Genomic DNA, 26,700 nt, shown 5'->3' with positions numbered 1-26,700 from the left:
CAAAGTGCACGCCAGTGATGGGAGGTTGTTCCCAAGTTTGAGATGAGGATCTAGCAGCTTCGATGAACATAGATGCCTCCAGCTAAAAATAGTTGATAAGATTTTTCGCAAAATACAATACCAACATTTTTGAGACATAGATTACATCATTGCATCTCAATCAACTCTGAAGCTAGGGAGCAACATGAGGTGTTGTTTGGACTTTGGATATGGGATAAGGGTGGATAACACATTTATCCTACGTTATTCATGGGGTAAAAGACAGACATGCCGAAAAATGGTCTGGCATTGCTGATCCCCAATTAATCAGTCAGACTACGGATAACCGGGGATAAACAATAACTCAACTGCAGCGTTACCAGGTTCATTTCTTTATTCTATCCCACCTTTATTATAGGAACGATCAAAATGATCTTTAATTACCAAAAAGGAACCACACAGAGAAATTGGCTAGTATCTTCTTATCCAACATAATTCACAGTTACATCAGTTTTACCATCATACAATGTAATCATGCATGGGGATACAGTTGACGTATCCAAAACAAAAAAACAAAAAACAAAAAGGATTTATTCAACTTATCCCACCTTATCCTTGAATTTATATATACCACGAATTGCCTATCCTGCTTCCAAACTTGGTTCTTAGAGATATAATATGAAAGTCCTAATAGAGCTACAGGCCTCCTTTGCTGCAAATGGAGTTGAACTTGGGCCGGGCCTCGGGTCTAAACTCTATTTATTGTTAATCGGGCTTCGGTTCGGGTCTATGTAAAATTTAATATTTTCTGTGTCTATGTCCGACTCATGATCAGCTATGGTTGCAAATCTTGAGAGAGGAGTTCTTTGGACGGGCAAAGAGAAGGTATCTCAGGTTCTCTTTTGACTTGTTGCATTTTGTTTTTTTTTTTTTTGGATGTGTCCCTATCAGATTGGTCTGAGTCAAAAAAAAAAAGAAGTCTTTTTTTTTTCTTTTCTTTGTCTCCAAGCATGAAGACTTCCGTTGAGAGGTCCACACCGGCTCCTTTCTATTCTTTCTTCCCAAGCTTCATTCCATCCTTAAGTAGCAGCCTCTGGATCAGTTATTGGAAACAAAGCAATCTCGCGTCACTTCTCTTCCAAACTTCAAAGTATGTTGGAGTCCCATCCCATTCCTTAGAATGAAGGATTGCATGGCTTCATGGCTTCTTGGTGCTAATAATCCTCTCTTTTTCTAGGTGTACTCCAAGCATGAAGCTTGACACAACTGGTCTCGAATCCTTTGCTTCGTTTCATGGAGAAATGGATGATCTCCATGGAGAATTTTGGGCGCCCCCATCATTTGATCTTCCAGTTTGTGCTGATGTAAGTTGAAGCATTGCTAGTACTGATTTTCTTTTCTTTCCTTCTTATTTTTTCGAACAATGGATTGAATTCCATGAACTTTAGATTCTTTTCTTTCCTTCTTTTTGATGGTCTAATCGCTTTCTTTTTCTTTTCCTTTGTCCAGTTTGATGGGTTTCAGAAGAACGCGATTCAGATGGTGAAGCCGGCAAAGGGAACGACGACGCTGGCTTTCGTCTTCAAGGAAGGCATCATTGTGGCCGCTGAGTCCCGGACTAGCATGGGAGGATATGTTGGTAATCACGAGGCCTTTGAACAATGTTTTCTTCTTGAGTTCTTCTGCACCACTGCACATTCTAGTGAATGTTAATTATGCTGCTCAAGTAGCTACTAGTACTCCTTGCCTGGTTATGGTTTGCTTGTTCAGATTGATGGGATTCCATGATACTACTTGTTCTCTATCTTATAATTGGTGAATCATAGGGTGATCGAAGGACTCGTTTTTGACCTAAACAAAACCTGGTCCAAGAAAAAAATTGGACCTTGAGTGAGTAGAGGTTGGCAATTGCACTTATCTCAGCCTGTTGGCACCTTCTAATTTCCTCCCTGCAGAGAGGTCCCTAGTTCAACCTGAAATGGTGGCACTCTCCTTGCATATTATTAAAAAGAATATACACAGGCCTAGGCAGGACTAAGGGCAGACATATATTAGTAATTGGACATATATGTGAAACCACATAGGAGGATGATTAGAGTTAAGAATCATGTGTGATTGTATGGTGGTTTCACCCCCCTCAAGCTATTCCCTCGTTATTGGCCATCATTATTAATTATAGTATCAATTAGACTCGGTTTGCATGAAATCGAACCTGGACTAAAGCCTAAAAATTTTATGATGGACCTAACCCTCCGCGAAAACTACAAATCTTGCTACAATAAGTTTATATAAATACTCATTTTTTTTTGAAAAAAAGAGACCACTTCATATATATTTCACTAAAGGAGTTTGCATGCAGTCTGGTAGAACCAACCAGCTAACTGGTATTGTATTGTAGCTTGGTTTGGCCGTTTGCTGTTTGCATGATAGCAGATGGTGAATTTTTGATGGGAGAATAGGATATAAGATGTAACAAGGGGACTGGCATTCTATGCAGTGGGATTTAAGAGTTTTCACCTATTCAATTTAATAAACAATAGTTGAATTTCATCACCCCATCCAAGTTATTCTCATAGAAGAACCTTTAGACAACCTTTGTACCACTAACCTCTCCTCATATATTGCAGCTTCTCAGAACGTCAAGAAAATTGTTGAGATCAATCCTTACATGATTGCGACGGTGGCTGGAGGGGCTGCAGATTGCATCTTCTGGCATAGAAATTTGGGCATGAAGGTCAGATATGTACATGCTACTTTACGTATCCTACAGTGAGCATGCAAGAAATAATCCATAAGTTATTATGCCAAACATTGTTTTGATTCTCCTCCTGCTCAGTGCCGGTTATATGAACTGGAAAACAAGCGAAGGATCTCAGTTGCAGGTGCTTCAAAGCTACTGACGAATATGCTCTACTCGTATCGCGGAATGGGCCTTTCGATAGGGACGATGGTTGCTGGATGCGATGAAATGGTATAGATCTCTGCATCTATTATTTCTAGTTGTTCCCATTTCCAATTCAGCTACGTGACTTGTTCTTTCCTGTTTGCATGCATATATTAGGGGCCATCTCTTTATTATGTCGACAGTGAAGGAGGAAGGCTCAAAGGCTCGAGGTTTTCAGTAGGATCTGGATCTCCATATGCTTATGCTGTCTTGGATAATGGGTGGGCATTGGACAATCCCTCAATTTGATGTGAAGATTACTTCAGCTGGATCAGCTCATATCTTCTTCTAACATTGTATCAGATATCGCTACGACATGCCTACTGGGGAAGCTGCAGAACTGGCTCGTCGAGCCATTTATCATGCAACATTCAGAGATGGAGCTAGTGGTGGAGTAGCTGTTGGTATATTATTCTCTCCTATCCACTAAGAATTAGCTCACTATCCATCGACATTCCATTTATCTTTTGCACTTCTTTCTTTCAATGGCTTGCCATAGTCATCTTCTGGCATTTTGATATGCAACTGATTATAAAATGTCATTTATTTGATGATCACAGAGTTGATATATTCTGGTAATCTTCATGTGCTCTCTGATGGTCGAACTTATCATGATGTTTTTGCTTTGCAGTTTATCATGTTGGACCTGATGGTTGGAAGAAGATCTCTGGTGATGATGTTCGCGAGCTGCATGATAAATACTACCCTGCTGTCCAAGTTCCACCTGAGCAGGAAATGATGCAAGTTCCACCGGTCTAATCAATTAGTTCTTTAGTCCTGATGAATGTCAACTGAGATTTCAGCTTACATATGAATCTATCAATACGTAAATTTGATGTTACCAAGCTGAAAAGTTGTTGAACAAGTTTAAAATTAAGATTTGTCATCCAAACTATGGTGGTTGTGATTTATATTCATTTTTTTGATAATAATAATAAACGCCTCAACCCTCCATCCCCTCTTTCTTTACGACAACAATCTCTCCGGCGTCCTCCCGCCGGCCGTCTGTAACATTCCCCGCCTCCAGAACCTCGGCCTCTGCATGAACTCCCTCCCCGGTCCGCTCCCTCCGGAGTTCCGCAACTGCCGGTAGCTCCAGCGGCTGCTGCTCGCCTAGAACAGCTTCTCCGGTGAGAGCCCCACCGGGATCTGGCCTAAGATGGTCTCCCTCTCGTCCAGCTCGATCTCTCCTCCAACCAGTTCAAGGGACCCAGCCCTCCGGATCTCCGAGACCCTCGATTCCCTCGGCGGCACGCTGAATCTCTCTCACAACCAGTTCTCCGGCGAGATTCCGAGCTCTCTCGGGAAATTGACGTCGACGGTGAGCCTCGATCTCCGGTACAATAACCTCTCCTGCGAGATCCCGCAGGCGGGGTCGCCCGCGAACCAAGGCCCGACGGCGCTTCTCAACAATCAGGGGCTCTGCGGTTACCCCCTACCGATCCCGTGCTAGGATCGTCCGGGGCGGGGCCGCCTGGGCGGCAGGTGGCGCCGCCGGGGGTGGTGGCTGCGTCGGCGGGGAGAGGCCTCCGGACGAGCCTTACAATCCTCATTTCCGTGGGGGAGGCGTCGCCGATCGGGCTGTGGCCTGTGGCCTTAGATCGTGGGTCCCACAGTCCAGAAAATTTGGAACAGTAGCGTAGCTGGAGAAATTAACACGATTCTTGAAGTCCACATGCACTTCACTGGAATGCCGATGAGTTCTTTTCCGCTGATTTCCCTTACAAAAGTTTGTTTGTTTTTTGGGTCCCACTAATCAGTCGGGCCGTGTTCAATCAACGACAGTTGATTGGTGGATAGACTGTGGGGGCGACGGGTCGCAAATCTTTGACCAGTAGCACCCTTCCGTCTAACGAGCATAACGTGCATAAAATCAAATACTCCCTCGAGTTCTTGTTCTAACTGGGAACCCTGTTAAGTTTTTAGATTAGATTAGGATGAAATGAGATTTGACAATGGAGAACCAGAGGGATTTGGTAAAACGGATTGGCTATAGCCCTTTTCTTGTCGTCCTTTCAGGCTTTATACAACCGACAACCATCTTAATCGAATAATCCAGAAAGAGACATGGGATGGTTTGTTGTCCCTTTCCTCTCATTTCAACCACCATCTTAGGCATAAATGAAAGTGAAAGTGGCTCATTTCAAGCTGCTTAAGTATACCAGAAAGTGAATAGGGCTGCAGATTGAATCACCTTTTTTATTGCTCAACACTTGGAAGAGATTTTTTGGACATATTTTGTAGTTGCCCTTCTACCGTTAAGCTATTTCTTTTCTCTGACTCTGTTGGCTATACTCACACTAGAGTTGTGTGAGTAGCTATTGTACCAAAAAAGAAAAAGAAAAAAGAAAGAAGAAGAAGAAAGAGGTGATGGACATGAGTAAAACCAAACAAAAAAATCCCTTCTTTGCGTCCGGATTTCGGACAGGTTGCTTTGGATGATATGGTCTATTCTTATTTATCACTTGTGATAAAAAGAAAAGGGTTTAGATGATTTCAAAGCATCCTAAAGTAATGATTATCAAATGGAGGCACACAAAAACCAAACGTAATGAAAAATTTGTACATCAACTCAACTGTTTTTGTAAAATACCCTAACAATGATATCCAAATAAAGCTTAGGGTATATTTGATTTATTAATTTTTTAATTTCTTGATTGGGCAGGTCAATCAGGTCAACCGGCTCTCCCATGGCCCATCAAGCTGCGAATGGATAGCTAGGGGAGCGGCCCGTGGGCTGGCCTACTTCCATGAGTTCAGCCCATGAAAGTTCGTCCATGAAGTTTCTGGCCAACCTTGATGAAAGTTCGTCCATGAAGTTCCGGGCCAACCTTGATGAAAGTTTGCTGGCTTTGGACAATTTATGCTGCTACGGGTGGTTAAGAGTATTATTTTATTGAGTGGATCTTCACCTACTTGAAAGGGGTGGAGGTTTTTTTGTTAAAGATGATGTAGCATATGGTACATTATATGATCTTGGTTCTGAATGGAGAATCTCTTCCAGATTAGCAGCTAGGCCCAAAAATTTCCTTGTTGCTTACATGATTAAGTATTCTGTTAGATTATGTCTTACAAATGAGAGTGCAATAAATCTTGCAATGCCTTTTTCTCAATTCATCTAGTAATAAGATATCATTTTTTTCCTTGTTTATTAAGAATATTAGCAATTTTTTCAGGAAAGAAATATTATGTCTTTTACAACAGATTCTTTGATCAAAATGAGAACATCAAGCTATGATCTTCAGAAGCACAAAAAGAGTCATAACCTGTATTAAGAACTCACACATTCTCAGACATCAAAGTTCAATTCTTTGGACACTATGCCCACATGCCAAAATCTGCAGCAGAATGCCATTTCACCGAATTGAACATGAACAAAATCCTTTTTAATGTATGTGTTCTATATGATTGTTCAAAAAATATATGCCTCACTTCAAGATAAGAGTTTAATTCATGCCACTTAATTGTAAAGTTGTATTTAGATTGCCCAACCAAAACAGAAAACATCATCTTTTTAGGGTTTGTGTTAGGCAGAAAACACCATCTTTCGAGTGTACCATTTATATGACGAACTGCTGGCACGAGCATTATTAGTAGTTTGCCAACATCACATGAATGTGATTATCAGAAAATATCATCAGATTGTGGAAATAAAATAAAAATTTTCATGAATAATGAAGCACATTGACATTGGCCATTCCCCAACCCAGAGCCCACAAGTTAAGACTGTCATCTCTCCACACAACCCTTCCATCATTGTGACTTTACACCTCTAACAAAAGTTTGACACTTGCTACAAATCATATATACAGATACAGATACATAGGTTACAGTACACGAGACGTGAAATTTTACTCTGCTTGGGTTTATCAAGATAGAAAGCAGAAAGAAAAACATATCCAGAAGTTCAAAAGGGTTAATTGTCATAGCATTGATTAAAAGAATAAAAAAAACTTTAGCCTATTTAACTCCATATGACCAAGCACAATCCTGAGAAGTATAAAACCTTCAATAGAATATGAAATATTAGATCCTGGAGAAACCCCCGGGAACCTGAACTTCTCTGTGCAGTGAAGACTATTTTTTTTTCCTTCCAAAATCTCTTTAACAATCCATATGAGTCACACAAATCTAGTATGAGTACATCCCCAAGAGTCAAAAGTAAAATATCCCAAAGAGGGGGTGGCACGACCATACCACCCGTCCACAGTATCTCATTGGAATAATCAGTAACAAAAGACGTAACCTAGTCTACTACTCTGTTCGCCTCGCGGTAAACATGACTCACCCTGAAGGCAAAGCACTCCCTCACACACTGCCAAATGTCCAGAATCAGGAGGGTCTATTTCCAGCTGCAGAATGCTTTTGGATCCAGCCGATCACTGCGGCCAAATCACCCTCCAACACAATGAAGCAAGAGCTTTTTGGAAGTACAAAACTGCTCTTCATTATTGCCTATTGGACTGCCAAAGATCAAGGGAATGCTAATACACATATGAGAACTTCTCAAGCATCTCCTCCTTTTCATCTGACAAGAGACAACAACCAAAAAATACTTGATATACATAAACATGTTTGGTGTTTCAATTCTTCTCTTGCTTGCTTGCACATATGCAGCTTTCACGTTCTTGGGTAAGAATCTGTAGAAATGTTTAACATATCTGTGCATTATATTCAACTACAAAAGCTTCAACATCCGCGAGAATAGAATATTTCATTTAGGTAGCTAAACTGACACAGATTTAAGCTGATCATTATTAGGGATGATGGCTAGATTACCGACCAGGGTACTTAAAAAAATAAAAATCAGTGTTGCAACAGCATTTAAGTTTATGTATACATGTATGTATGTTAAGCATAAATGTAGTCTTGTATGTATGTGTATAGGTATGCATGTGAGTATGGGAATGATGGCTAGACGACTAACCAGAGGTACTTCAAAAAAAATCAAAGTGCTGCAACAATAACTAAGTTTGTGTGTGTATGCATGCAGTAAACATATCCATCCACATGTTTGAATCTACTTAAATATTGCTGTTTTTCTCAAGGAAGTATAATACATATTTGAAAAATTGATAAAACTAAAGGTTGTTTAAATTTGGTTACTGTGCAACATGGAAATGGCCATTCACGATAGAAGCAACTACTTGGCTTTTAGTTTATATATATATGTGTGTGTGTGTTTATAAAATTAATCTAATCTTGGATATTTGCAGGCATCAGTGTGTTGGAAGTAGTAGTTATAGTATTAGCAAAAAACCAGTACAATTTGATATGCACCTGAACTTGGCTCTGCAGTGACTTGATGTGCTGAACTGCCAAGTCTAACATGTCTGCTGTGTTTGTTTGCTGCAAAATATCAAAAAAAGAAGCTGTAAAATAACTATATCTACATCACTTCTGTCGCAACAGTTTTCTAGGAGAGGGGATAAAATGATAAGCAAATATCCTACAACCTACACGATCATTCGAGATTTATCAGTTGTCTAAAGGTTTGATGCTTGCTGCGGCTGCTGCTACTAATTATTACTATTATTATTATTATTAGGCGGAGGTGCCGCTAGGAGGATTCCATGCATCTTGTACAACAGTGGCATGAAAATAAGACCCTTTCTGGGAATACTTGCGCTACAATTTATTTGTACCTTGTCCATGTTAGGCACAAAATCCTGCAGCTTTTTCAACTTCTCACTAATTCTTGTTCTCCTCTCCTGGCAAGTACATAAAGAATAAAACTTAGACTGATAATGAGGCCTCATTTTACATGGCATGAACTGATACAGGAATAAGGATATAAAGAGATGGTTTATTAGATCAGTTTAAACCAACCCTTTCAGCAACGCTCCGTGGGTGTGTGGCACATCCACGCTTAGCTCGGGTTTTGAATGGAGCCTGGTCTTGTTGGATCTGGAGGAACTCTGATGACGATGTTGGCAGACTAAACTGAAAGATCAATTATGACAATATAATTAGAGACTGTAGATCTGATGTCTTACGTATTAGCATCACTCGGTTAAGCCAATAGTTGGAGCTCAATGTAACAATAGATAACCATGAAAAATGTCCCAATATATCCAAATAGTTACCAACTTCTCACATAGTTTACTGGCTCGCATCACAAAATTATAGAAACTACGTACCTGAGACTCAATGCTGCTAAGTCTGGTTATTATGTCCCCATTGTGATTTTTGGCCTGTTTGCTTGGAGGTGCAGAGAACATGATAGAATTGATATCATCCCATGAGCCAATAGAAAGATTGCTCGAAATGTATGACTGCCCAACATTCCTAGATGTCTCATTGGAGTTGTTGCTGCCACTTACACTCTCTCCAGTGTCTGGGATGCTGATCTCGGATATTTGAGACAAAGTTCCCTGTCTAGAGAAGCTCAATTGGGAGCTAAATCTTCTGCTTGGCATGGCATAAACACCATCTGCTCCTGGTTGAGAATAGCTCCCAGTGTCCCTTGTGACTGATAAACCTGTCACACAGCAGACCATAATGCCCATAATGTTGTGTAGAACATGAAAAGTATTTTTAAATGACTTGCTGAGGTCCAATCAGTCAAGACGAGCAGATAGATCAGCCCCTAATGTAGAACAAGTTATTATTCTTTCTAGGAAGTCTGAATGAGATATAAACTGTGATCTCCTTGTGAGCTTTCGGTGCTCTGATTTGCCATATAAAAGGATTCCATATCATGACAACCTATCTCCACATGATAAGAAAAAGAAAAAGAATGATACTCGAAGGAGCAGAACATTCATTTGTAGAACTTGGAATTTCCCAATTCCACCCTTGTTAATAAGCATCTGATCTAAGATATACATGTCAATTAAGATGTGAAAACTAATCTATATATTCTTTTTTTTTATTATTTTCTACCAATCCACTACTCTGTCCTAATCTATATAATTTCCACTTCAATCTTTTCACATTTTTCGTATATGCTGGCATTGATTTTTCTCTTCGAGATTAGTCGTTACAACCTATGGCTCTGTACATTTAATTGCAAAAAAAAAAAACAATAGTCAGGGCATCAGCTAGTTAGATGTTCATTGAGAAAATTTTGTATGATTAGATGTCTAGGCTTTGGCCAATACCAAATATGAGCCGCTAGTGGATCATTGTTGTCTGACTGATACCACTGCAGATTAGACCTGCTGGGCAGCTATTGATCAAATTCCCCCAACATTTTGGTTTCAAAATTGAGCACTTTGTCCTGATCTACTTATGGTTCTAATTCTCTAATTTTTTTCCGCTGCTGATCATGTTGTATAATTATGATTTAATGACAACAATGTCCACTTTATGTGCAATACTGCAATTGGTAACAAAAAAAAGTTCGGTAGGATATTGTTCTATCATGATAAAATAAAATATCTATGCACATGCAGTGATAAAGTAATCATAATTTCCACAACAACAAACAAATGGCGAGTACAGGCACAGCAATCTGATTCGTTCAGGTAAATGGTGAAAAGCTCATACCCAACCTGAGGATATATGACATGCATCTTGGTGAGTTGAGATGGGATGGGTCAAAAACTTTTAGCAATACAACCATCTGATATATGTAATTAAAAATTTCATGAACAACTAGAATAAGGACCAAAATTGCAGGGCTGCGAGCTTCCTTGCTCCAACCATATTCGACATAATTTATTGCATAACATCAATCGATGGGATAAAAATATTAGCAAATAATAATGATATAATACTGAAGAATACTTACAAATAACTCTTATGAAACCAACTTATCTCCCAATCGTAGCTATAGATGAAGGGACCGTGTGCCTACATAAGAACCCTTTTCATGCAAATTTTCTCATAGTTGAGGAGAGGGTTTCACAAGGTTTGCCAATGGAAGCTTTTCATCACCATAGTGATGTTATGGTAAATGGTAACTAGCATGTATGCATGCATTTCATTGATAGGAAGGAATACTATAGACACAGATTTCCATGCAGTACCACTTGATGCCAAGGAGCTCTTCTGCACACAGAGGCGCAGTGCCATGATTTGGGTACCGTAAAAAAAAAATCTCTGAAGCAAATATTTGAACTCTAGTCTCTAATGGACCCTGAAGAGCATATTCTTTCTAATCTTTTCAACTAGCCAATATACGTAGTAACTTGTGGTGGGGATGTCCAATGCACATGAGGGAACTTCAAGTGACTGTGATCGCGAGAGGCAGCATGCCATCCAACAAAAACACTTTCACTTTTAGCTAGTAAATTTCTATTGTTTCTCTCTTTTTTTTAAGATGTAATTAAAATGTATAGTTGTTATAGAAGGAGGGACCTGTAAAGCACTTAATAAATGTTTCGAAGGCTAAAAGGTACTTAGATGAAGGCTTCGAGTAATTTGCTGATAATAGTATACTAGTACTCAGCACATGCGATGCGCCCTTTTCTATTTATAAAATAATTTATTTATATAATAAATAATATAAATTTAAGTCTTGATTTTACCATGAGAAGCGTGGGGAATTATGATCATGTCGAAGGAGGCATTGTTGGTTGTGAATACCAGATAAATGACTGCAACTTTTACTTAATTTACTTGTGCAAAATTTGAACTAAATTAAGGTGTATTTTCATTAGAAAGGAGATATTTACTGCCACAACCCATGATCTCACCCAAAATGACTAGCCAAAAGGTTTTTTTTTGGGGTTCCTTAGTCCTTTATAAGTACCCAAGAACTTTCCAGCGAATAACCAATATGGGAGTAAACACATACCTGCACGGATTCTCACATACTCCTCCCGTTTAAGCCTTAACGTCCTCATCAGGCTAAGGGTCTAAATCCATTCAAATCTAATCTTAAGTATCATGATCGGCCCGTGGTTAGCCTTAATGAGGCCGCGTTGCAGTGTCTTCTAGTCCACATGAGCTATGGGCCGGATCCGCTCTGATATCATTTGTAACAATCCAGGATTTCACCCAAAATAGCTAGTCAGAAGGTATTTTTTTGGATTTCTTAGTCCTATATAAATACTTAAGATCTCCCCAACGAATAACCGATGTAAGACTAAACACATGTATGCATGAGTCCTCACATTTATATTATATCTGGATAGATGGCATGGTTGAGGTGCCATAGATGAAGATTCCAAGCTTTTGCTTTATAATAGTAAAGGTGCAGGAACAGTTTTTCATTTCTCTCTGAAACCAACTAGATAAATAGAATTATAAGCACAAGAAGGATGCGACATCTAAAGTGATAAAGGCAATAAAAAGAGGTGGACCAAAGAAAACATCATCCTTCATTTGGCACAAGAAGAGGAGACATGAAAAGAATCCTCAAACATGGCAGTCCACTAAACCCAAACACCCGACACTCCCAGTCTTATCAGCCCATACAGCTCATCTGGGCCACCCACCTAACAGACCACCATTAATTTGGTAAAAGCTATGCAACTGAACGACATTAAAGCCATCCAGATTTATAAAAAATTCAGAGCTTTGGATGATTATACTGAAAATTCTATTGAATTTGTGAATTTAGCCAGTACAACCTGTAAAATAATAGAATTACATGCTAGACTAGACCCATATCCATAAGTACTCAGAAATAGTTTTAGAGTCGGCCAATCCGAATCCCATATAATCTACAAATCTGAAAGAATTTTCAATCCAATCATCCAAATAGACTGTCAATGTTTTCCATGACATTAGGGACGAGTCTAGGTAGCAATGGGTGGACCTCGTTGATGGTTAAATACATGAAATGTGTTGCTGGAAATTGGACCCGGGGGCTGCCGCGAACCAAAGGGGGAGGAGCTCCGCTGCCGGGACGGTGGATGGCGGAGCGCCGGCTGGTGGTGTCCTCCTGGAGAGTCCTGCAAAAAAGCCGGTGGCCGGGCTTTCCGGCGCCGGCCCTCCGAAGCTTAAGTCAGAGGGGGCTAATATGTGGGGGGAGTAAGGAGAGGAGTGTCTGTTCTTTCTGTGTGTATATTTGTGTCTGTTTTTTGTTGTCTCCCCCTCTTCTTCCCCCCAGGTTCCCTTTTATAGAAGGATATTATGTTACCTGGGAGGTGACAGGGGAATTTGTCCTCTTTTGTGATAATTGGGCACGATTTGGCTCATTAATGGCGTAGTGGAGAATAAGGCGGGATCAGACCGGAATCAGAGAGTTGTCATGGTTGATCGGACCCGCTGGAGTGGTTGAACCGCCGGCCGTGGTGGGCCTGGGGTTCGTAGATGGTAAGTGCATTAATTGCTGAGTGAACCGGCGGTCAGGGAGAGCCATACACTTTGATGGTTCAGTGATCCAGAGATCATCTTGAGCCGTGTTCATTTAATGACTGAGTGCATCGGAGGCCTGAGGGGGTTTCATGCATTAATAACAGGTCGTGCCGAGTACCTGCGGAAATCTCGCGCTTTGATGACTTAGAGATAGTGGTAGATTGTAGTGGAGTCGTGTATTTAGCCGTCAGATCCTTTAGAGGGTTAGGCGGAGATTGAGTATTTGGTTAAGGCTCGGGCTCGGCACGGGTGCCGAGCCGAGCTGGTCGCCCAGCGGAGTGTCCTGTGGCGGGGTTACTTCTGGTCGGCGTTCTCTGGTCGGCTCTTTTTAGTCGGGCGCCTTTATTCAGGTTCTTTGGTTGAGTGCCTCGCTGGCCGGCGCTATTTGGTTGAGCGCCTCTGGTCGGCGCTCTTTGGTCAAGCGCCTTGCTGGTCGGCTCTATTTGGTTGAGCGCCTTCGAGGTGGCATGACTTGGGGTTTTTCCCCCAACACTACCCCCGACTTCCAAGTTCCAGCTGGCTACCAGCTTGAGCGCGGGAAGTAGTTTTAGTTGGGTCATTACGGATTTCGAAAATTTTAAATTATCGCGCTTTTCTATTTATCGGGCGCTTCGAGGTGCCTCTAATAGGCGGCGTCTCTTCTTTCCCGAAATGTCCCATTATTGGGACGCCCTCTCCGAAGCGTCCTCGCGTCGTGGGCTCATGATGGGGCCGCACGATCCGATGGGGCGCTTCGGTGTTCGAAGCGTCAACCCGAATTAAATGTGGCGCTCCGTCTTTTGGGCCGACACGTGTCGTAATCTAAACGGGATGCAGCATTTCTCTCGCTGATCCGGGCCGTTGGAGGGGTCTATATAAACTCTCACCCGGCCTCCCGTTCCTTTCTTATTGTCTTCTTCCTCCAGCTCTTCTCAGTCCGAAGTTTCTTTTGTCCGGCGTCTCCTACAGGTCCCTTTTCTTCCTAGTCTTTCCCTCTTCCTTCTAATGGGTTCCATTCCTAGTGAAGTTGAGTCCACCATGAGTGTTCTGGAGGTCGAAATGACCGAAGAGTGGTTTTTCCCTCTTCAAGGGTTCCGTTTGGAACCCGCCAGGCGGGGGGATCGGGTGACCGATCCTCCGGTAGGCCGGATTGGAGTGTACTTAGAGTCACTCTGGGCCGGCCTACGATTCCCTCTCCACGGCTTCGTGAACGAGTTGTTGGCGGTGTACCAATTGGTTCCGGCGCAGCTTGCTCCGAATGCCTGGAGGACAGTGATCGGTTTCCTGTCGCTGTGTTTACTGCACGAAATTCCGACCTCTGCCAACGTTTTCCGGCGACTTTTTGTTTTGAAGTCGAATCCGGGAGACGGAGAGTGGCTCTATATCGCCCTTCGGGCGGGTCGGCCACTCTTTCAGGGCGCTCCTTCGTCCATTCATGACTGGAAGAAGAAGTTCTTCTTCCTAGGCTCTGAACGGACATGGGGGTTTGACCCTAGGTGGAGACCGACCCAGCTTAGGTCTATCAACAAACCCCCCCAGCTTTCTCCACGTGAGCAGGGGATCATCGACACCATCCGCAGCCTCGGGGACGGTATTTTACTGAGTGGCCTCATAAGTGAGGATGCTCTAGTGAACGTTGGCCTGAGCTCGGCGTGTCCCCATGGTAAGGGTAACAGTAGGGTGTCATTTTTCATTTTATTACTGTTCTAAGTTCTAATCCTGCTCGTCCTTGCAGATATCGCAAAGATGGTGACCAAGAGCGAGGTCCTATACGCCCGATTTCAGAAGAGGGCGGCCGAGCTCTCGGGAGAACCGACCGAGCCGAGGAAGAAGGCGAAGACCTCGGCGACCTCGGCGACCGCAGCGGTCGAGGTGGGCGTTCCTCGACCCGCGCGCTCCGAAGCTGGTCGGAGGGAGGGCGCGGATTCCAGGGGCGTGGGCTCAAGGGGAGCTGCGGTGGCGCTCCCATGCCCGGTGCCATTGTCGCAAATTTCTGGTCGGCAGGAAGCCCCAGTTGCCGACCAGAGGAGAAGCTCCGCGGGTCTGGCGCTCGCGCGCCCCGCTCTAGTTTCGCGGCAGTCAGATCGGCCGCCTGTTCGACCCCAGCCCTCCAATTCCGAGCCGGGGAGCAGCCAGGGAGCTTCGGGGTCGGCTCTGCCTAGGGCAGCCGAAGTTAGCCTTTCGGGCCCGTCGGGCTCATGGGAGCGGGTTCCTTACGCTCTCGTCTGGTCGGTTTTTGAGGGCAACTCGGCCCTCGACAATCCTCAAGTAGCGCGCGAAGTGTTTCGGGTCGCGCTGCTTCCGGCCGACCAGGCCAAGATACGGTCCATGAACTACAGCGCCTTCATGGACTCCACTCTTTGCTCTGCCGTCCGGGTAAGTTGGTCTTCCTATTCGTACGGTTATATGCAAGTTTTATTTTTTAGTCTCATCTCTCACGTCTCTTTTTTGCAGCATTTGCACGAGACGGAGACGCTGATGCACATTGTACAAGACTACCGGAAGCGGGCCCGGAGGCATCAGAGGGGGCATGAGGAGGCCGAGGCGAGGTGCCAGGCGTCCGAGGCCGAGCGCCAGGTGCTCCAAACAAGAGTGGGAGCAGCCGAGGACGAGATTCGAGCTCTGACCGCCGAGCTCGAAGACGAGAAGGGCGCGCATACGTTGGCGAGATCGGAAGTGCGCGCCGCGGAGGCTCGTTTGGCCGAGGCCGAGCTGGCACTGGCCTCCCGCGAGCAAGAGGTGGGGAATGCCCGCCTTAAGACCTTAGAGCTCGAGCGGGAAATAAAAAACCTCGAGCGGAAAGCCGCATACCATGAGGCTCGGGAGCAGGCCCAAGACGCGGTCAAGCTTTTCCGTGAGTCGGATGAGTTCCGTGACCTTCTAGAAGAGGAAGGTGTGAACGGGCTCATCCAGGGCTTCAAGGACTTCCGCAACCAACTGCGGGAGCTTCTTCCGGATTTTGACCTGAACCTGCTCAGACCAGGAGCAGGGGTCGAAAGGTCGGAGGTGGAGGTGGAGGCAGAAACTCCGGAGGCCGAGGCAGAAGCTCCGGAGGCCGACCAGGGAGGTCTGGCCGAGGCGGCCGAGGCTGTCCCTGAGGCGACCGAGACGGCCTCCGAGGCCGTTCCTGGTGCTGCCGAGGCTGCCGAAGAGGAGGCCTTGACCGCAGAGCTGGCTATTCCCGAAGCTGCCGGGCGCGAGCCTTAGTGTAGTTAGTTTTTTTTTTTTTTTTGTAAGTCGGGATGGCCTCCATACTTGTTAAGGCCGAGCCCGAGTCTTTGTACTTAGCCTACAGGCTTTTTGAAATGAATATACATGTATTTTCCTTAAATTTGCAAATGCCTTTGTCTTTGGTAGACTTTGGTTTCTCTGCTTGGATCCATTTTAGGCTCAAAGGACATGGGCTCCACGGCCCTGACTTCGTCCGCCACAGTTGGACTTGCATTTGGGCTCGGGATGGCGAGCTTAAGTTCGAGTTTAACTCGGAATTCGACCGAGCCCTAAGACTAGCCACTAAAACTTGGAATTTTTAGCGAATTTTGGGTTCGAGCCTCGAGTTGCCGAGGCGGATCGAATTTTTTCCGACGAAAGGGTTGTTGGACTAAGCTTGCTATTAGACAGTGCATGGAGGGGTGAGGCCGAGCGATGATTGGCCTGACCAGGTGCCTCGACGCCAGTCAGGGGTTCATTCAGGTAATTAATTAACCAAGAATGAAGGTAAATGAAAACGGAAAGACATCAATTAAAAGGGGTACCTGGTACCATGAGCGTCCTTATGCCAAGGCCGTGAACTTTGCCTGGGGACGGAAGACGCTCCTCTGCTCGGAGTCCGTTTTTTGAGGACGCCAGCAAGATAGAATCCAGTTCGTTGCCAATGACGGTCTTCTCGCCGATCACGAGCAGTCGAGCTCTGTGATTGATGGGGAATGAGCCGAGCTTGTTGGCCGATGGAGAACGAGCCGAGCTCGTTGGCCGATGGAGAACGAGCCGAGCTCGTTGGCCGGTAAAGGCCGCATCCCGACGTATCGGGGCATCCCGACGTCTCGGGGTAGGAGAACGAGCCGAGCTCGTTGGTCGATGGAGAACGAGCCGAGCTCGTTGGTCGATGGAGAACGAGCCGAGCTCGTTGGCTGGTAAAGGCCGCATCCCGACGTCTCGGACGTCTCGGGGCATCCCGACGTCTCGGGGCATCCCGACGTATCGGGGCATCCCGACGTATCGGGGCATCCCGACGTCTCGGGATAGGAGAATGAGCCGAGCTCGTTGGTTGATGGAGAACGAGCCGAGCTCGTTGGTTGATGGATAACGAGCCGAGCTCGTTGGTTGATGGAGAACGAGCCGAGCTCGTTGGTTGATGGAGAACGCATCACGAACATCTTCAGGGAGTCCTTGTAGGTACTCCATCCCGAAATATCAAGGCATCCTGACCGTGATCAGGGTAGGAGAATGAGCCTGGCACCATGAGATAGCTAGGAGAATTGGTTAGCTCGAATAAGTGCACAAACCATCACAAGTTATTATAAGATGAAATTTATGGTTGAATAATGGGGGACCCCTTGGGGTTCTACTGGTAGTACACGCGGAGATTCTTAGAACTCCAGCTTCGTGGAATGGGAGTCCCATCTAGAGACTCTAGCTTATAAGTTCCGGGTCGGCGGATGCGCGTGACTCGGTAAGGTCCTTCCCAATTTGGAGCCAGTTTTTCTTGTTCAGTTGGTCGGGAGGCCTCAGCTCTTCTGAGGACAAGGTCCCCCAGTTTGAAGGATTTGACTTTGACCCTGGCATTGTAGTACTGAGCTGTCTTTTGTTGGTACCTCGCCATGCGAACCCGGGCGGCCTCCCGTGTTTCCTCGATCAGGTCAAGGTTGCTTCTGAGCTGCGAGGAGTTGGAGCTGGCATCGTGATGTTCTACTCTTGGAGAAGGAAGCCCAATCTCCAACGGGATGACAGCTTCCGTCCCATACGTCAGATTGAAGGGAGTCTCGCCGGTGGGGACACGGAATGTGGTCCGGTAAGCCCACAGGACATTGTATAGGTCTTCCACCCATTGTCCTTTAGATTTGTCGAGCCTGGCTTTGAGCCCCTGCAAAATAGTACGGTTTGTTACCTCGATTTCTCCGTTCGTCTGAGGGTGCGCGACCGAGGTGAAGCGGTGGTCGATGCCAAGCTCGGAGCAGAATTCTCTAAAATGGAGGTTGTCGAACTGGCGACCGTTGTCGGATATGAGGATGCGGGGGAGCCCGAATCTGTAAATTATGGACTTCCAGACAAAATCCCGCATCTTCTGCTCGGTGATCCGGGCAAGAGGCTCAGCTTCTACCCACTTTGTGAAATAGTCGATGGAGACGACCAAGAATTTTCTTTGCCCGGTAGCCAGAGGAAATTACCCTAGAATGTCAATTCTCCACTGGGCAAAAGGCCAAGGGGAGCTGATAGAAGTTAAGGGAGCCGAAGGTCGGCGTTGGACATTGGCGTTTCTCTGGCATCGGTCGCATCTTCGGACGAAGTCCACAGCATCCTTCTGGAGTGTCGGCCAATAGTATCCTTAGCGCAAAATTTTATGAGCCAATGCTCGTCCTCCCAGATGATTTTCACAAATCCCCTCGTGGACTTCGCGCATGACATAATCAGCCTCCGTTGGGCGGAGACATCTGAGGAGGGGAGAAGTGAAAGATCTCCGATAAAGCTTTCCCTCATGCAGTAGGTACCAGGTGGCGGAGCGCTTTATTCGGCGAGCCTCTCGTTCATCACTGGGGAGGACTTCGTCTTGCAGATAGCTGATGAGCTCGTCCATCCAGCTTGGCTCGAACTCAATACAAAGGGCCTGCTCGGGCTCCTCCGTACTGGGTTTTTGAAGATACTCCAGCGCTGCCGCTTTGGGGAGCTCGCTCATGCGAGAAGACGCCAGCTTTGACAGTTGGTCGGCTCTGAGATTCTCCGACCTGGCAACATGTTGGATGTGAAAAGAGTCCAAGGTCGAGGTGAGATCCCGTACCTTCTGAAGATATTTCTGCATGATCGGGTCTCTGGCTTCGAAGTCTCCCATGATTTGGTTGACGACGAGCTGAGAATCACTGAAGGCCTTCAGATCCTTCACTCCTAGTTCACTGGCTAGCTTGAGCCCGGCGACGAGCGCTTCGTACTCCGCCATGTTGTTGGAAGCAGGAAACTCGAGGCGTAAGGCTTACTCAGCGACCACCCCCTCTAGGCTGGTGAGGATGAGACCTGCTCCGCTACCGCCCGAGTTTGAAGAGCCATCGACATGTAAAATCCATGCCAAACTTGGGGTTTGCTCCGTTGGTGGCTCAGGCTCGGGCTCGACCTCATTCGGTATGGTGCACTCGACTATGAAGTCGGCGAGTGCTTGTGCTTTGATCGCCGGTCTGGGTCGGTACTCGAGGTCAAATTCCCCGAGCTCGATGGCCCATTTAGTGATCCGGCCCGCGCGGTCTGATCTTTGCAGGATCTGCTTGACTGGCTGGTCGGTCAGCACGGCCATTGTGTGGGCTTGGAAGTAAGGCCGCAGCCTCCGAGCCGAGATGACCAGGGCATAAACAGTCTTCTCTAGCTTGGAGCATCGAGTCTCAGCGTCCCTCAGGACCCGGCTGGTGTAATACACTGGTTTTTGGAGCTTGCCCTCCTCTCGGACCAGGACCGAGCTTACTGCTACAGGGGAGACAGCTAAATACATGTAAAGGAGTTCATCCTGTTGAGGCTTTGTGAGCAGGGGAGGAGATGCCAGAAGGTTCTTGAGCTCTTCAAAAGACCGCTGGCACTCGTCCGACCATAGAAAATTCTTTGGCTTCTTAAGAGCCGCAAAGAATGGAAGGCAGCGCTCGGCTGAGCGGGAGATGAATCTTCCGAGAGCCGCGACTCGGCCCGTAAGCCGTTGTACCTCTTTGACTGTCCTTGGAGGCGTCATTTCCTGGAGGGCTCGGATCTTCTCAGGATTGGCCTCGATTCCCCGCTGTGTAATGATAAAGCCGAGGAATTTGCCGGAGGTGACTCCGAATGCACATTTGGCTGGATTGAGCTTCATTTGATACCTTCAGAGTGTGGAGAATGCTTCATCAAGGTCGGCCACATGATCTTGCGCCACCCTGCTTTTCACCAGCATGTCATCAACATAGACCTCCATGTTTCAGCCTATTTGATCTTTGAAGATCCGGCTGACCAGCCTCTGATAAGTTGCCCCGGCATTCTTTAAGCCGAATGGCATTACTTTGTAGCAGTAGGTTCCCCCATCGGTGATGAAGGCCGTTTTTTCTTCATCTTCTGGCGCCATGCGGATCTGGTTGTATCCAGAGAAGGCGTCCATGAATGCTAGCAGCTCGTGACCCGAGGTGGAGTACACGAGCTGGTCGATGCTGGGAAGTGAGAAGCTGTCCTTTGGGCAGGCTTTATTCAAGTCGGTGTAATCCACGCACATGCGCCATTTTCCGCTGGCTTTTTTGACGAGGACCACGTTGGCGAGCCACTCCGGGTAGGATATCTCTCGGATGAAACCAGCCTCAAGGAGTTTGTCAACCTCCTCGGCTGCTGCTCGTTGTCGTTCAGGGGCGGCGCCTCGCTTCTTTTGTCGCACTGGCTTGCAGGTTGGCTTTACTTGGAGCCGATGGACCATGATTTCTGGGTCTATCCCTGGCATATCCGTGGGCGACCATGCGAAGACGTCCATGTTGTCTCGCAAGAAGTTGACGAGGCGATCCCTTTCGCGCTCATTGAGGCCAGAGCCGACCTGCACGGTTAGCTCGGGAAAGTTTTCGCGCAAAGGAACCTGGATTAGTAACTCACCAAGCTCTACCCGCTTTTTCTGAGGGTCGACCCGCGCCTCCAGAACTTTAGTTGAAGGCTGGTCGGTTGCTGGGACAGGCGCTTCAGCTGGTCGTTCCGCTTCGTGGGTCGCCATGTAGCATCGCCTTGCTACTGCTTGATCTCCATGAACTTCGCCAACTCCTTGGCTGGCGGGGAATCGCATGAGCAGGTGGCGAGTCGAGACTACCGCTCGGAGGGCGTTGAGACCTGGTCTTCCGAGAATGGCATTGTAGACCGAGGGCAGGCGTATCACGAGGAAGCTCATCCCCACGGTACTTTCATGGGGGGCGAGCCCGGCTGTGACCAGGAAGTCGATCTCGCCCTCTACTGGGACTGAGTCCCCAGTAAATCCAACTAAAGGAGCATTCATCCTCCGTAGTTGCTCTCCTGTCATCCCCATTTTATAGTAGGCATCAAAATACAGAACATTCGCCGAGCTTCCATTATCGATTAAGACGCGTTTTACATCAAATCTATTTATAATCATGGAGATGACCACAGCATCATCGTGGGGAGTTTCGACTCCCTCTAGATCATCATCTGAGAAAGAGATGGCTTCTGAGGCGCGCAGGCGCTTCGAGGAGGTTCCTTTCCCTGAAGCTTCTCCAGCCGAGGCCCCGCCTCGGATGGTGTTGATGATGCCGACGATGGGCTTGTTGGCATTTGAACCTTCAGGCTGCGCGGCTCCTTCAGCTGGCTTCTTTTCTTCACGCCGGCTCCGCACGAATTGATCGAGCACCCCTCGGCGAATGAGTGCTTCGATCTCGTTTCGGAGCTGATAGCAGTCCTCGGTATCATGGCCGTGATCCCGGTGGAAACGGCAATACTTCCGGGGATCATGCCGAGCTCTGGAATCTCGTTTTGGAGGTGGGAGCCGGATATAATCCTGACCCTCAATCTCCATGAGAATTTCAGCCCGAGGAGCAGTGAGGGGAGTGTAGTTTTCATACCTCCCTTCGGGTGCACGGGCCCGTGGTGGGAACCTCGGGCGGAGTGGTGACCTCTGCTGAGGCGGTCCCCGTAGTCGGGGTGGACTCTTCAGGCGGGGTGGATTTTTGGCTCGGCGCGGGGACGAGCTTCTGGGCTGGCCGCGCTCCTCGCGGCGTCTCTTCTGTTTCTTGGGGTTCTGCTCGGCCCCGCTCCGCCTAACAGCCACGGCTTCCTCAGCCTTGGCGTACTTCCGCGCCCGAACAAGCATCTCGGTGAGATTCACAGGGAAATTCTTCTCGATAGAGAAGAGGAACCTGTAAAACCGGGCTCCAGTCTTTAGTGCCGACATGGCGATTGATTGGTCAAGCTTCCGGACTTCCCATGTTGCGGCGGTGAACCGGTCCAAATACTCCCTCAGGGATTCTCCCTCCTTTTGTTTGATATTAAGGAGGGAGTCCGATGTCCGCCGCTGGGGCTGGCTGGCAGCAAAATTGCCGGCGAATTGTCTGCCGAGCTGCTCAAAAGAAGAGATAGTACTCGGCTTCAACCCGGTAAACCAGAGCCGGGCAGGTCCTCGGAGTGTTGCTGAAAAAGCTTTGCACATCATGGCCTCCGAGGTTCCTTGTAGGGCCATTAAGACCCGATAACTTTCTAGGTGGTCCAGGGGGTCAGCCTTACCGTTGTAAGGCTCCACCTGGGGCATCTTGAACCGTGACGGGACCGGTTCGTCTTCAATCTCCGGGGAGAAGGGGGACTTCGTGGTGAACTCAAAGTCACCATCACGTCCCGATTTTCTTCCGTGGAGTGCCTGGATCTGGCGCTCCAGCTTCTCAACCTTCTTGTCGAGTTCATCATTCTGGGGGATCGCGGCAGTGGTTCGTTCCGGTGCAAGTTGCCCTGGAACCGACTCAGCCTCCGAAGGTTGTGGCCAGCCACCAGGGCCTCTGACTGGGTGTTCTCTCCAGAGGGAGGCCTGGACTTGGGAGTTCTGACCTCGAAGGGGAAGCCCGCTTGTAGGGGGCTCCGGCTGAACTGGAGCCGGAGGAAGCGGTGCCGTCGGGATGCCCCTGGGTTGCAGGCCTTGGACAGCGGTAGCCAAGGCCTGCACCTGTTGCACCAGGGCATCAAACTGCTCCGGCCGAACTTGAGGGGTTGACTCGGCCGGAGGGGGTGAGTTCTGGACAGAGTGTCCAGGACTAGGTGGAGGACGTCGAGAGGCATTGGAAGCCCCCTTACTCCTGAGTTTCATGGCAGCAACTCGGTCCCTTCCTCTAGCGCCAACTGTTGCTGGAAATTGGACCCGGGGGCTGCCGCGAACCAAAGGGGGAGGAGCTTCGCTGCCGGGACGGTGGATGGCGGAGCGCCGGCTGGTGGTGTCCTCCTGGAGAGTCCTGCAAAAAAGCCGGTGGCCGGGCTTTCCGGCGCCGGCCCTCCGAAGCTTAAGTCAGAGGGGGCTAATATGTGGGGGGAGTAAGGAGAGGAGTGTCTGTTCTTTCTGTGTGTATATTTGTGTCTGTTTTTTGTTGTCTCCCCCTCTTCTTCCTCCCAGGTTCCCTTTTATAGAAGGATATTATATTATCTGGGAGGTGACAGGGGAATTTGTCCTCTTTTGTGATAATTGGGCACGATTTGGCTCATTAATGGCGTAGTGGAGAATAAGGCGGGATCAGACCGGAATCAGAGAGTTGTCACGGTTGATCGGACCCGCTGGAGTGGTTGAACCGCCGGCCGTGGTGGGCCTGGGGTTCGTAGATGGTAAGTGCATTAATTGCTGAGTGAACCGGCGGTCAGGGAGAGCCATACACTTTGATGGTTCAGTGATCCGGAGATCATCTTGAGCCGTGTTCATTTAATGACTGAGTGCATCGGAGGCCTGAGGGGGTTTCATGCATTAATGACAGGTCGTGCCGAGTACCTGCGGAAATCTCGCGCTTTGATGACTTAGAGATAGTGGTAGATTGTAGTGGAGTCGTGTATTTAGCCGTCAGATCCTTTAGAGGGTTAGGCGGAGATTGAGTATTTGGTTAAGGCTCGGGCTCGGCACGGGTGCCGAGCCGAGCTGGTCGCCCAGCGGAGTGTCCTGTGGCGGGGTTACTTCTGGTCGGCGTTCTCTGGTCGGCTCTTTTTAGTCGGGCGCCTTTATTCAGGTTCTTTGGTTGAGTGCCTCGCTGGCCGGCGCTATTTGGTTGAGCGCCTTGCTGGTCGGCGCTATTTGGTTGAGCGCCTTCGAGGTGGCATGACTTGGGGTTTTTCCCCCACCACTACCCCCCGAAAGGTATTTTATTCATTTCAATTAAGGGGTCAACGTCTGGGTCCATCCATCAGACGTCCAGGATACCTTAAATTAGCTGAACTCTGATGATCGATTGCATGGAATGGAGAGTATGTTGATCGTTTTAATAATTTCAATAGTAGGTTTAAGTGAGGAGACTAGCTACAGTAGTCAACTGTATTTGCTCCAATTTGGCAGCTTCCGAAGGCGTGAAACCCCACTTTACGAAACGGAAAATCGCCACCAAACGGCGTTCTCCAATTTCTTCTCGCGATAAACTAGTATCGACTGTCCTTTTTTTTCCGTCAAACTGAAGCGTTTCACGTCCCGTTTCCACAAAAAAAGAATCAAGAAAAGAAAAGAGGGGACGAGAAAAGAACTGACCGTCATCGACCATCAGATGAGATAAGAATCCGGCGGGGGAGCTGCTGTGCCGAGTTAACGGATTCCCGCCGCCCCTCGAATTCTCCTCCGCCGCAGCCGTCGGCGGCGGCAGGTCGCCGACCGAGATCTCTCCCACGCCGTCGGACCGCTGCAGCCCGGACCCCACGCCGCGCCCGTCTTTGTTCCGGTAGGCGTCGGGATTCGCCGATGAGGTGGCGGCGCCGGCCTTGCAGGTCGACTCCGACGTCAGGCACGGCGACTCGCCGGAGAAGAACCTCCCCATGGGAAACTCCCCCCCACCGGTGAGCCACCCCGGCGCGGACCCGTTCCTCGCCAGCCCCGGCGGCCGGTGCGCCGTCGCGAACATCGCCATCCCATTTCTCCCCTTCGGCGGCGATTTGTTCATGATGTCGGCCACTCTAGAGAGAGAAAGAGAGAGAGAGAGAGAGAGAGAGAGAGAGAGAGAGAGAGAGAGAGAGAGAGAGGGTAATATTGGCGGTGGAGGGGAGGAGAAGTTTGATACTTGATTAATTATGTTGATGCTGAGTTATGGAAATGGACTTATGGTTGGTGGAAATTTACATTTGAGTTTGAGTGACTTCCCCATGTGAACATGTGACGCTTGTGGGATTTAATTAGTGCTAAGATTCTGTATTTCACTGTTCATCAACGTTCATCAACGTGGGATCCTTTCAGTGGATTGATAAATGATGAGATTCTAAAATTGGAAAGGTAGTTGCGGGCTCGAGGTCCACTGAGCATGGCCCTCTGCAGTGCGCAATTTACTATGAGGATCCGTGCGGGCGTATGTTTAGTTCCACATCGGTTATTCGTTAGGTAGATTTAGGTACTTATACAGGATAAAGGAATCCAAATAATACCTTCCGGCTAGCCATTTTGGATAAGATCATGGGTTGTTACAAATAGTATCAAAGCGGACTCGGCCCATAACCTATAGAAATTAGGGGACACTACAGCACGGATCCATTAGGGCTGACCACGGGCCAATAGTGGTATTTGTGATTAGATTTGAACCCTTAGCCTGACGAGGACATGAGGGCTTGAACGGAAGGAGTATGTGAGGACCCATGCGGGCGTGTGTTTAATCCCACATCGGTTATTCGCTGGGTAGATCTTGGGTGCTTGTACAGGATCAAGGAACCCAAATAATACCTTCCGGCACATACTCCTCCCGTTCAAGCTCTGACGTCCTCGTCAGGCTAAAGGTTCAGATCCATTCAAATCTAATCACAAACACTACGATCGGCTCATGGTTAGCCCCAATAGATCCGTGCTGCAGTGTAACAACCCAACACCTCGCCCAAAATGGCTAGCCGGAAGGTATTATTTGGATTTCTTGATCCTGTACAAGTACCTAAGATCTACCCAGCAAATAACCGATGTGGGACTAAACACACGCTTGCACGGGTCCTCACATTTACACTATAGAATGCTGTGCAGCGCTCGATAGCTCACTATCAAAAATTGGACCTAAGTAATTTGACTTTTTTATCTTATTAGTTTGGGTTTAAATTGCGGTTTGATTAGATCGCCTAGGGTTCAATTTAACGATAGGTTAAATAATCTTAGATGAGCTTGTACTTTGAGATGTCTCTATTGTCCCCTATTTGGTAGACCCAATAAATATTATTGGTGATTGAACTCTACCTTATTGACTCTTATAGTTTGATAAATCCTTCTCTTGGCCTACTATTGCATCCTATCATGAATTTGCTGATAACTAGGTTGCAACAATAATGCTAACACTTTGAGAATCTTTTGCTTACTATTACTGCTCGCTTTGTTATTATTATATAAAGATAACCAAGTCAAATGTCTTTAGATGGAATAAGCTTTATTAAGAGTAGAATGTGACTTTTCCAAAGAAGTTATTCAAAACTACCAAAAAATGGCCAATAATTCATTAAGATTCCAAGCCTTTTCGGCCAAATAATTTATTACATTCAATTTGTTTTTTTTTGGTTTGGACTTCGGGACTTTTGAGTCGCAGTTGGCAAAATAAAAGTTGTATGCCAGTTTACTTTGGAACCAAATTTAATTATTACAGATTACATATAGGTTTGGATATTAGCATATGTGTCGAGGAGAGAGAGCAAGAGAGAACTCAGATTCTATACTGTCTATA

General features: G+C 47.0%; 2 protein-coding genes across 3 annotated transcripts; one reads left to right on the top strand and one right to left on the bottom strand.

The window, feature by feature from the left end:
• The first annotated feature begins 1,051 nt into the window (after nucleotides 1-1,051).
• On the top strand, nucleotides 1,052-4,094 carry LOC103708540 (proteasome subunit beta type-5-like). The gene is made up of 8 exons (XM_008793504.4): nucleotides 1,052-1,129; nucleotides 1,217-1,343; nucleotides 1,489-1,618; nucleotides 2,607-2,713; nucleotides 2,816-2,950; nucleotides 3,041-3,144; nucleotides 3,227-3,327; nucleotides 3,555-4,094. The coding sequence occupies exons 2-8, from the start codon at nucleotides 1,230-1,232 to the stop codon at nucleotides 3,680-3,682; spliced, it is 819 nt and encodes a 272-aa protein (XP_008791726.1). The 5' UTR covers nucleotides 1,052-1,129; nucleotides 1,217-1,229; the 3' UTR covers nucleotides 3,683-4,094.
• Nucleotides 4,095-6,858: 2,764 nt separating this feature from the next.
• Nucleotides 6,859-25,053, bottom strand: LOC103708541 (transcription factor bHLH128). 2 transcript variants are annotated; one of them, XM_008793506.3, is made up of 6 exons: nucleotides 24,555-25,052; nucleotides 9,064-9,404; nucleotides 8,753-8,866; nucleotides 8,569-8,634; nucleotides 8,204-8,272; nucleotides 6,859-7,563 (listed from the first exon to the last, which is right to left on the bottom strand). In XM_008793506.3, exons 1-6 carry the CDS (start codon nucleotides 24,958-24,960, stop codon nucleotides 7,507-7,509), a joined length of 1,053 nt encoding a protein of 350 aa, XP_008791728.1. In that variant the 5' UTR covers nucleotides 24,961-25,052; the 3' UTR covers nucleotides 6,859-7,506. The 2 variants fall into 2 exon arrangements, with proteins under 2 accessions (XP_008791728.1, XP_008791727.1); XM_008793505.3 differs by having other exon boundaries at nucleotides 6,912-7,451; nucleotides 24,555-25,053.
• Nucleotides 25,054-26,700: the final 1,647 nt, after the last annotated feature.

The sequence above is a fragment of the Phoenix dactylifera genome, chromosome 10, assembly GCF_009389715.1.
Source record: "Phoenix dactylifera cultivar Barhee BC4 chromosome 10, palm_55x_up_171113_PBpolish2nd_filt_p, whole genome shotgun sequence".
In the NCBI taxonomy this organism is placed as follows: domain Eukaryota; kingdom Viridiplantae; phylum Streptophyta; class Magnoliopsida; order Arecales; family Arecaceae; genus Phoenix; species Phoenix dactylifera.
The sequence above is the reverse complement of the archived record's forward strand: the minus strand, read 5'-3'. Positions and strand labels throughout refer to the sequence as shown.

Bases quoted from the DNA above. Each gene is read 5' to 3' on its own strand.
- LOC103708541 (XM_008793505.3), bottom strand. From the start codon at position 24,960: ATGAACAAATCGCCGCCGAAGGGGAGAAATGGGATGGCGATGTTCGCG. The intron at 8,635-8,752 runs GTTGGTTTAAAC...TGTACTTGCCAG, and splicing joins CACGGAGCGTTGCTGAAAGG to GAGAGGAGAACAAGAATTAG. The intron at 7,452-8,203 runs GTGCATATCAAA...GTCTCTTGTCAG, and splicing joins CACTGCAGAGCCAAGTTCAG to ATGAAAAGGAGGAGATGCTT.
- LOC103708540 (XM_008793504.4), top strand. From the start codon at position 1,230: ATGAAGCTTGACACAACTGGTCTCGAATCCTTTGCTTCGTTTCATGGA. The intron at 1,619-2,606 runs GTAATCACGAGG...CATATATTGCAG, and splicing joins TAGCATGGGAGGATATGTTG to CTTCTCAGAACGTCAAGAAA. The intron at 3,328-3,554 runs GTATATTATTCT...TTTGCTTTGCAG, and splicing joins TAGTGGTGGAGTAGCTGTTG to TTTATCATGTTGGACCTGAT.